General features: G+C 37.2%; 2 protein-coding genes across 2 annotated transcripts; both read right to left on the bottom strand.

Moving 5' to 3' along the window:
- Positions 1 to 1,374: 1,374 nt before the first annotated feature.
- LOC112565671 (probable calcium-binding mitochondrial carrier CBG00135) lies at positions 1,375 to 4,786 on the bottom strand. The gene is made up of 7 exons (XM_025241296.1): positions 4,275 to 4,786; positions 3,887 to 3,905; positions 3,434 to 3,516; positions 2,944 to 3,048; positions 2,184 to 2,350; positions 1,874 to 1,920; positions 1,375 to 1,558 (listed from the first exon to the last, which is right to left on the bottom strand). The coding sequence occupies exons 3-7, from the start codon at positions 3,496 to 3,498 to the stop codon at positions 1,508 to 1,510; spliced, it is 435 nt and encodes a 144-aa protein (XP_025097081.1). The 5' UTR covers positions 3,499 to 3,516; positions 3,887 to 3,905; positions 4,275 to 4,786; the 3' UTR covers positions 1,375 to 1,507.
- Positions 4,787 to 5,248: 462 nt separating this feature from the next.
- LOC112565669 (probable calcium-binding mitochondrial carrier CBG00135) lies at positions 5,249 to 8,408 on the bottom strand. Its single transcript, XM_025241294.1, has 7 exons — positions 8,353 to 8,408; positions 7,784 to 7,802; positions 7,342 to 7,424; positions 6,852 to 6,955; positions 6,059 to 6,226; positions 5,734 to 5,780; positions 5,249 to 5,426 (listed from the first exon to the last, which is right to left on the bottom strand). The coding sequence occupies exons 3-7, from the start codon at positions 7,404 to 7,406 to the stop codon at positions 5,376 to 5,378; spliced, it is 435 nt and encodes a 144-aa protein (XP_025097079.1). The 5' UTR covers positions 7,407 to 7,424; positions 7,784 to 7,802; positions 8,353 to 8,408; the 3' UTR covers positions 5,249 to 5,375.
- Between the last annotated feature and the right edge of the window lie 2,211 nt (positions 8,409 to 10,619).

Genomic DNA, 10,619 nt, shown 5'->3' with positions numbered 1-10,619 from the left:
TGTGTCAACTGGCTCACGTGTCTCGAAATCGTTTTGCTCTCTCCTAAGTCAGTAGTAACTCCCGCAAAATGAAACAATAGAAGGAAATAGTTTATAGTTGTTATCTGAGAAGGAGTTAGGTATGTGTAGAGTAGGATAAATTTAGTCTGCAAGTGTAAATTCTGCAAATAAATCCATTTTTCAAAGCTTCTAAACGTCAAAGGGATATGAGCGAGGCAGGGCAAAGTATAGTAAAAGATTTGCGCCATTTATCGCCATCTGCTTCAAGATTTGTGGAAACTCAACTCCATGTGGGTATTTATTTTGCAGTTTTGTCTGTTTTGTTTTTATGTGTACAAAGACGTGTGTAGATATTTATACACTTTATACCTGAAGTCCTTAGATACATCTGTGATCATTTTGTATGTGAATGAAATTTTACTTTGTAATATTTGTATTATTTTAAGTACATTGCTGGAAGTCTTTTCCTTGCTATTTGACTAACACCTTTATATATCAGTAAATCCATTTTTGCTTTCTGATTTACCACTTACTCCCTCTGTGTGTGTGTGAATAATGTAATAGCTGTAACTGAACTCGCCAACAATACGTTCTTCTCCATGATTTGCTAGTGACTATAAGCAATCAAAATGAATTTTTTTTTAAATTTGGCAGCAGACAGGTCTAATTAGGTACAACTGCTGAAATGACGGATATTTCTTGTCTTTAAATAATTTCATCGCTCGAACAATGTGGCCTGGCTATTAACGGAGTGGTAGAAACTTTGACCAGATGACTGTTAGTGACCCACAACTTAAAGTAACCGTAGAAAATACATTTTCTACTCGTACTGACTATGAATCTGGAAAATAAAATTCTGCAGTATTGGTGTCAGAGTGAAGTCAGTAAGTTGGTCATACTTGATGTGGCTATTAAACTATCAGCAGTTCCACAGAATCATTTGAGATGACAGCATACAATTTCCCTCTTGAGACTTTGTTGATTTATGCTGATTCCTTAATGATAATTAATTACATTAAAATGTTCAAGACCAAAAGCGAAGCCATGGCTGTCACTGATACATTGCTTCTAGACCTTTTAGTAATGCAGTACAAGAATACTTTGCGATTACCAAATGATGTGAAGATGTGAATAGCGTTGTCTGTCTGTGGGTGTGTGTGTGTGTGTGCGCGCGCGCGTGCGTACATACGTTCGTTTGTAAGTGTATGTGTGTGTCTGTCTGTCTGTCAGTGTGCGTGCTTATGTAATGTGTTGTCTTGTGCCGATATTAAGATTACCTCTATAAATATTGAGTTGAAAGACTAGCAATAATCACGCGCACCATCAATGAATTTTACTCCATGTCAGCAGCTCACACAGCAAAAAGACATCGTGATTTTTTTCTAAATGTTGAAACTTTATTTCTTGCTCGTTATTCTTTCGACATGGTTCTGATCATGACATCAACACTCAGCAAGAAAATGACGTCATTCTGTCGTCAGATCGTGTGCTTGCGGCATCAGTTTCATCACTTGCTCGCCATGTTTTTCATGACGTCACTGGCAACGTCATGGTTAATCTGCCAATACAATAACGTCATTTTGTGTCGTCAAACATTTACTTTACATTTCTTACATTACATGTTGACTAGGTTCGTATTATGTTCGTTACTCTCCACCATCACTTCCATGTAGTTTGAGCGAATTATCTTACTGACGTATACCGTGTGCAGTGTAATGGTAATTGTAAGATCTTTTACGGTAATTATCACTTCTCGCTCAGAGAGGAAACACAGACACACACACACGTGCACTCATTCACACACACTATTTATATATATTTATATGGCTATGTATTAGAAAGCAGGTTAATGCTTAAAAGTTAATGGTATTACCCGAGTCATTGTTGACGAGAATTCCTTAAATGAGACTTGATCATCATCTGAAAATATTAATACAGCTGAGTAGTATTATTATGCAACATGGAAGTTAGATTTGCGGATTGTTTACTTCCAATAGACATGTTTGAAAATACAGAGAATTACAAACAAATATACTTTTAAAAAAATCTTGAACTAACTTACTTTTGTGCACGTGAAAGAACCGTCAAACATCAAAAATTCCTGTGTGCAAAGTCCACTGTCAAAGTCTTTGTGTAAAATGTTCACACACTATCAACATCCTGTGTACAAAGTCCACACTCACTGTTAGTGTCCATGCGTTTAAAAATGACGAGAGCAACAGAGTCAGACACCTTCCCGTCCACCGAGCCGTCCAGTTTGTCATAGTATTGGAACAACCTGTGCAGATTTCCTTGGGGTGTCTCTGGGGGTCTGGCATCACTGTACTCTTGGAAGGTAATATATCCATCCCTGTAAAAAGAGATGAACTTAAGAGACCATCACAGCCATTAAAAGTGTGGGTCGTTTATCATCGCTTTTCTTTTAAGATTATTTATGTTGCCATTTAGCTACAGACTTGTGAAAGACGGTCACAATTAGGTTTAGGAATTTATAACAAACATATTTATGTATGCGTGTTCATAACCGCTCCCTCAACACCACTTTTATTTGTAAGATGTAATTCGTCTGTTGAAAAAAGTGTAAATGAAACGATTATCAGAAGTAATCATAAACATTATCAAATCAAATAAATAATGAGCGGTAAAACTGATGATGATAATGAGGAGGAGGAGCAGGAGCAGGACGAGGATGATGATGAATGGATGAGGATGATGGAGGATCATGATGGTAATGATGGATACCGATGAGGAGGATAGATGATAATGATGGATGATAATGATGAGGATGAGGAGGAGAAGGATAAGTGAAGAGGATAGGTGGTAGATGACGAGTGATGATGATGAAAGATCATCATGATGGTTGATTGACGATTGATTGATAATGATGAATTATGGACGATGATGGATGATCATTGATAGACGATTGGTGGGTGATGACGATTACCATTAGCGTCATCTCTGGTAAAAAAGTATTTCAGGTCTGACAGCTCCACAATTCCATCGCCGTTGGTGTCCATAGAATCATAACTTTGCATGATGGCGGCCAAGCTAGAAATCGTTAAAATATTATTTTGTTGAAGTAAATTGTATGGCACCATAAAGGTTGTTGACGTGGTGTCTGAATGTGTCTGCACGTTCTGGGGCTGATGTCAGTAGGAAACAAGAATGAAGATAATGTAAGATATCAAGTGACGATTCCTGCTGCTAAAACCTTGTAAGTCTGGACCTTCCATTGTAATTACTGTTGTAATCCTACTTCTCGTCTTTATTTACTGTTTGTTTATAAGACTCTTTTACAGTTGACGAAATTTGCCGTTAGAAATATACAACTTCATACCAAAGATTTCCATAAAAAGTGTCGGGAATATTGTAATCTTAAGTGACTGTGTTAGATTGTACAAAAAGTATATGATGGCCTTTTATTGACTCTTACCTCAAAGGAGTTAAATCAACCGCGAGCACAGCAGGTAGAAGACAAAAGACGATGGCAATCTTCATGCTGAAGGTTGGTGAGTACTTAACAAAGTTATTTGTCAGTAAGAAAATTACAAATTGTCACATTTCCTAAAATTTCTTGTCTTTGCGTTGGCTGTAAAATGTGTCCTCACACAATTTATTGGTGTGTAAATATACATTAAACATCGAGTGGTATAACAGTATCACATGGGTTCGTATCCAGTTAGCAATTATTACAAACATAGAGCTTAATCAATGTTCCATCATAATTATAAATATTCTTTCTAATTTCAATTCAATTGATAAAAGATCTTTGTAGCTCCCTCTCCTGATATTCCTTTAGTGCCGGGACAGTTTAAATTATAACTGGAGTATAAAGTAGCTCTGGTTCAGCTACTGGTTTTATGATCGAATTAAAAGAACGCCTTACCTCTTTCGTAAATATAAAACTGAAAGAAACATTTCAAAAACTGTATTTTTAATTTAAATGATTACTTATAAATATTCACAAATGACTTGTCATCAATAATTGGACCAATTCTAAAGCTGTGCATAAAAATGGACAAATACTACCATTAAGTCGAGAAAGGCGGAGTATTTTGTGCTAACTACATAATGATACACGAAATACTTGTGCACAAATAATGCTCTGAGCCAATGGGTAAAATCTTCCAGAAATCATAGACTATATGTACAGGCAATACTTGGGGGTCTATACTTTAGAATCTTGTAAATGGAATATCGAAAAAGCAGTCTCAGAGCTACTCTGAGCAAGATGAGGTTCTACACTTATTTTATATATATTAGAATTCACTCACCACTCGATGCAGATAACTCAGCAGAGGAAGGTATGGTGTGTGAAAGACAGATAGCGGGACAATATATAGTCTGCCGTTTAATAAATAAATGGATTTGTCAGGAATTTATTTACCATATGCTGACAACGGATCGAGGTGTGAACTTATGATGCTAGTAATCCAGCTATTGTGTTTGGCTTTGACTCGCTAATCCTCAAAAACCTCGCCACTCTAAAGTCACACACACACACGTACACGCACGTGTGCACCCAGATGAGTCAGTCTGTTAATCTTTAGACTTTGTTGATTTATGCTGATTCCTGAATGATAATTAATTACATTAAAATATTCAAGACCAAAAGCGAAGTCATGGCTGTCACTGATACATTGCTTCTAGACCGTTTAGTCATACAGTACAAGAATACTTTGCGATTACCAAATGATGTGAAGATATTTGAGTTAATCTCGAGAACTAAAGTTGATCTTGGACATGCGAGAGTAAAGTCTGTTTCGCTACATTTGTATGAACAGTAAATGTTCAGGTGTTATGTAAGAAATATATATTAAATAATATATAAACAGTAAATTTATGTTGTTACTGTTATCATCATCATCATCATCATCATTACTGTTGTTGTTATTGTTGTTGTTCACTGAATAGGAATTTGTTTTGTTAGGAAAATAGCAATAGATTTACTGAAATCAGCCATTGCTTTAGCGGGAATGGTTAAATGATTTGTTTGGGGTCGAACGTTCCCCACCACAACTGAATAGCGTTGTGTGTCTGTGTGTGTGTGTGTGTTTGCGCGCGCTTGCGTACTTACGTTCGTTTGTAAGTGTGTGTGTCTGTCTGTCAGTGTGCGTGCGTATGTAATGTGTTGTCTTGTGCCGATATTAAGATTACCTCTATAAACATTGAGTTGAAAGACTAGCAATAATCACGCGCACCATCAATGAATTTTACTCCATGTCAGCAGCTCACACAGCAAAAAGCCTTCTAAATGCAGAAACTTTATTTCTTGCTCGTTATTCTTTCGACATGGTTCTGATCATGACATCAACACTCAGCAAGAAAATGACGTCATTCTGTCGTCAGATCGTGTGCTTGCGGCATCAGTTTCGTCACTTGTTTGCCATGGAAATCAGGACGTCACTGGCAACGTCATGGTTGATCTGCCAATATAATAACGTCATTGTGTGTCGTCAAACATTTACTTTACATTTCTTACATTACATGTTGACTAGGTTCGTATTATGTTCGTTACTCTCCACCATCACTTCCATGTAGTTTGAGCGAATTATCTCACTGACGTATACCGTGTGCAGTGTAATGGTAATTGTAAGATCTTTTACGGTAATTATCACTTCTAGCTCAGAGAGAAAACATTGTCACACACACACACGTGCACTCATTCACACACACTATTTATATATATTTATATGGCTATGTATTAGAAAGCAGGAAAGTTAATGGTATTACCCGAGTCATTGTTGACGAGAATTCATTAAATGACACTTGATCATCATCTGAAAATATTAATACAGTTGAGTAGTATATTCATGCAACATGGCAGTTAGATTTGCGGGTTGTTTACTTTCAGTAGACATGTTTGAAAATACAGAGAATTACAAACAAATATACTTTAAAGAAATCTTGAACTAACTTACTTTTGTGCACGTGAAAGAACTGTCAAACATCCACAGCCACATTCAATTCTTGTGTACAAAGTCCACACTCACTGTCAAAGTCTTTGTGTAAAATGTTCACACACTATCAACATCCTGTGTACAAAGTCCACACTCACTGTTAGTGTCCATGCGTTTGTAAATGACGAGAACAACAGACACAGACACCTTCCCGTCCAACGAGCCGTCCAGTTTGTCATAGTATTGGAACAACCTGTGCAGATTTTCTTGGGGTGTCTCCGAGGGTCTGGCATCACTGTACTCTTGGAAGGTAATATATCCATCGCCTGTAAAAGAAATAAACATAGAGACCATCACAGCCATTAAAAGTGTGGGTCGTTTATCACAGCTTTTATCTTCAGATTATTTATGTTGCCATTTAGGTACAGACTTGTGAAAGACGGTCACAATTAGGTTTAGGAATTTATCACAAACATATTTTTGTATACTTATAAGTGTTCATAACCGCTCCCTCAACACCACTTTTATTTGTAAGATGCAATTCGTCTGATGAAAAAAGTGTAAATGAAACGATTATCAGAAGTAATCATAAACATTATCAAATCAAATAAATAATGAGCGGTAAAACTGATGATGATGATGAGGAGGAGGAGGAGCAGGAAGAGGATGATGATGAATGGATGAGGATGATGGATGAGGATGATGGTAATGATGGATACCGATGAGGAGGATAGATGATAATGATGGATGATCATGATGATGATAAGGATGATGAGGAGGATGGGTGAAGAGGATGGTGGTAGATGACGAGTGATGATGATGAAAGATAATCATGATGATTGATTGACGATTGATTGATTATGATGAATTATGGACGATGATGGATGATCATTGATAGACGATTGGTGTATGATGATGGATGATGATGATGACGGTGATAATTGGGATTACCATTAGCGTCTTCTCTGGTAAAAAAGTATTTCAGGTCTGACAGCTGCACAACTCCATTGCCGTTGGTGTCGAAAGAATCATAACTTTGCCTGACGACGGCCAAGCTAGAAATCGTTAAAGTATTAATTTGCTAAAGTAAATTGTATGGCACCGTTAAGGTTGTTGACGTGGTAACTGAATATGTCTGCACGTGCTGGTGCTGATGTCAGTAGGAACGATGAATGAAGATAATGTAAGATATCAAGTGACGATTCCTGCTGCTAAAACCTTGTAAGTCTGGACCTTCCATTGTAATTACTGTCGTAATCCTACTTCTCGTCTTTATTTGACTTCTTGTTTATAAGACTCTTTTACAATTTGCGAAATTTGCCGTTAGAAATATACAACTTCATACCAAAGATTTTCATAAAAAGTGTCGGGAATATTGTAATCTTAAGTTACTGTGTTAGATTGTACAAAAAGTATATGATGGCCTTTTATTGACTCTTACCTCAAAGGAGTTAAATCAACCCCGAGCACAGCAGGTAGAAGACAAAAGAGGAGGGCAATCTTCATGCTGAAGGTTGGTGAGTACTTAACAAAGTTATTTGTCAGTAAGAAAATTACAAATTGTCACATTTCCTAAAATTTCTTGTCTTTACGTTGGCTGTAAAATGTGTTATTGGTGTGTAAATATACATTTAGGATCGAGTGGTATAACAGTATCACATGGGTTCGTATCCAGTTAGCAATTATTACAAACATAGAGCTTAATCAATGTTCCATCATAATTATAAATATTCTTTCTAATTTCAATTCAATGGATAAAAGATCTTTGTAGCTCCCTCTCCTGATATTCCTTTAGTGCCGGGACAGTTTAAATTATAACTGGAGTATAAAGTAGCTCCTGGTTCAGCTACTGGTTTTATGATCGAATTAAAAGAACGCCTTAACTCTTTGGTAAATATAAAACTGAAAGTAAAATTTCAAAAACTGTATTTTCAGTTTAAATGATTATTTATAAATATTCACAAATGACTTGTCATCAATCATTGGACCAATTCTAAAGTTGTGCATAAAAATGGACAAATACTACCATTAAGTAGAGAAAGGTGGAGTATTTTGTGCTAACTACATAATAATACACGAAATACTTGTACACAAATAATGCTCTGAGCTAATGGGTAAAATCTTTCAGAAATCATAGATTGTATCAGGGCTTCTGCTAAGGCTAAATTCTTTGGGGTCCCAGGGACCCCTTCTTCAGATTTTTAAGGGGTCCCTGTTCTTCGCCCAAATTTGAATGGGACCCCATTGACAAACATTGAAGGGGTCCTCCGAACTTTTAATGCGTACAGTACGCAATTTTTTGCATAAGCAGAAGCCCTGATGTATGTACAGGCAATACTTGGGGGTCTATACCTTAGAATCTTGTAAACGGAATATCGAAAAAGCAGTCTCAGAGTTACTCTGACCAAGAGTAGGTTCTACACTTATTTTATATATATTAGAATTCACTCACCACTCGATGCAGATAAATCAGCAGAGGAAGGTATGGTGTGTGGAAGGCAGATAGCGAGACAATATATAGTCTGCCGTTTAATAATAAAGGGATTTGTCAGGAATTTATTTATCATATGTTGACACGGGATTGATGATGATGCTAATAATCCTGTTATTGTGTTTGACTTTGACTCGCTAATCCTCAGAAACCTCTCCTCTCTAAAGTCACACACACAAACGCACGTGTGCACGCAGACGAGTCAGTCTGTTAATTATGTTTGGAGAAGATGGCTTTAAGGGGATTATTTCATGAAGTTCCTTGTGACACATAATGTTTTACGTGTCTTTGCAATGCTCAGTGGACCTAGATATATCTAAAATTCGCTTGCTAATACCTATGGCATGTAATGCAAAATTCAACATCGGAAAAGGTTTCTTTCAGGTTATCGAAACCCCATAACATAGTTTAATGTGTCCTGTTCTGCTGTACGACCAAACTAGAGCTTACTATGACTTGCGTTTATTAACCATATCATTGGTTGTCTTTAATATATTTTTAGAGAAAAGTATTCTTGGAACCATCCACAGTCGTCACACTTCCATTTCAATTGTTGGAAATCCTATCTTCAATCTACAGGCACTAACAAAGAACTGATAGACATCACCAACAGATTGTCAGACAGTCGGAACGAATATGGAATGGAGAGCAGTAATGGAAAGAAGAAAGTAATAATCAACAGTAACGATAAAGCAGAGATCTACATGAACGAGGTACACCTTGCAGAGGTAAGCAAGTATTTGGAAGTGGGAAAATCACGTAAAAGAGACGTTTCTATCACACAGAGGATTTTGCAGCGGGATCTTTTTACGTCGTGGTCTCAAAACGAAAAAGAGATTATCCTTATAGTGTGCGACAGTTTGTAAGAAATTTAAAAGCTTATATTTGGTCACTATTAATTCTAAAATATTGTTGTAGCATTTCCATGGGTAAAATCAAGCGACTATTAAATCTGTTTGCTGCCAACAGAAATCAAGATATTAATGTACACGTACACTGGCGTCGTTCACGATGCTAAAGGGAGATGAGAGGGGAGGTCTACCAGCCACCCTACCTCACCCACCACCCCACCAGGTGTAGACAAACGAAAATATGTAAAAATAAACGTCAGACCGTATATTTCAAGGTGTATTATCCTTCTTTTATTCGTTGACAAGTGACCGCCGCGTGAACAGGGAATGACCTCATGATTAGAGTTTTACGACGAGATTACTTTGAAATTGTTTTGTTTTAACAACTTGACGAATGGCGGCTGTTGGTATCGAAGAGCCAATCAATGATGAGTCAGTGGCTTTTTTTACAAACGGGATATCCTTTCCTCATGTCTGTCTGTCTGTCTGTCTGTCTGTCTGTCTGTCTGTCTGTCTGTCTGTCTGTCTGTCTGTCTGTCTGTCTGTCTGTCTGTCTGTCTTTTTACACACTTTTGTTCTTAAAACACACACACACAAATGCTTTTGCAGGCGGTCCACCCTAATTGGGTGAAGAGGTAGAGCTCTCTGTATTTGTTGTTGTCTCCGATGATCTGCTCTGAGTTTCGTGTCTAGTATTTGACACATGCTTATTCGTCTTTCTGTTCAATGATTTGCTTGTCACCGGACTTTTTGTTTCCAACTACTTGCTGTCCCACCGAAAGCCAGCCTCTTGTTGACATCTTTGAGCCACTTGTCGCAAGATTTGTCGACTAGCGATCTCTACAGCCATATTTTCTCCACTTCCATCACACCAAATTCGACAATTTCTCATCTTGAGCCACTTCGCTACATTTTCCATTGTGGATCAATGTGAATCAGCAGCGTGGACTGAAACCTTCTGAGTTGTGAGCTGTGCTCACTGTGACTGTGTTGCCGACATTCGGCAAATGGTTTAGCTCACAGCTGTGGACTTCGCCTCATCACAACTCTCTTAGTGCTATCCTTTAGAAATTGTGTTCATGCTTGTGTGCAAATTTTTCTTTTTCTACCTTGTATTTTTGTTAGTTGCAGTGTTTCTGTAGAATTGTTTGTTAATTAATTTGGTTTTTGTTTGAACCTGGTTTTTTGTGTCAATCCAAGTATTTTGTTTAGTAAAGCTCATTGAGTCGACTGCAGTTGAAACTAATTTCCATGTATTGTTAAGACGTATTTGTTTCTTTTTTGCATGTGACCGCTGCCTGAACTCATTATAATAATAATTCTATTATTGTGTTTGCTTTTAGCTAGAAGTTAATCACCCTAAAACCTCTCGCGCAC

The sequence above is a fragment of the Pomacea canaliculata genome, linkage group LG6, assembly GCF_003073045.1.
Source record: "Pomacea canaliculata isolate SZHN2017 linkage group LG6, ASM307304v1, whole genome shotgun sequence".
Taxonomy (NCBI): Eukaryota; Metazoa; Mollusca; class Gastropoda; order Architaenioglossa; family Ampullariidae; genus Pomacea; species Pomacea canaliculata.
This window is presented reverse-complemented; position numbering and strand designations above follow the sequence as displayed.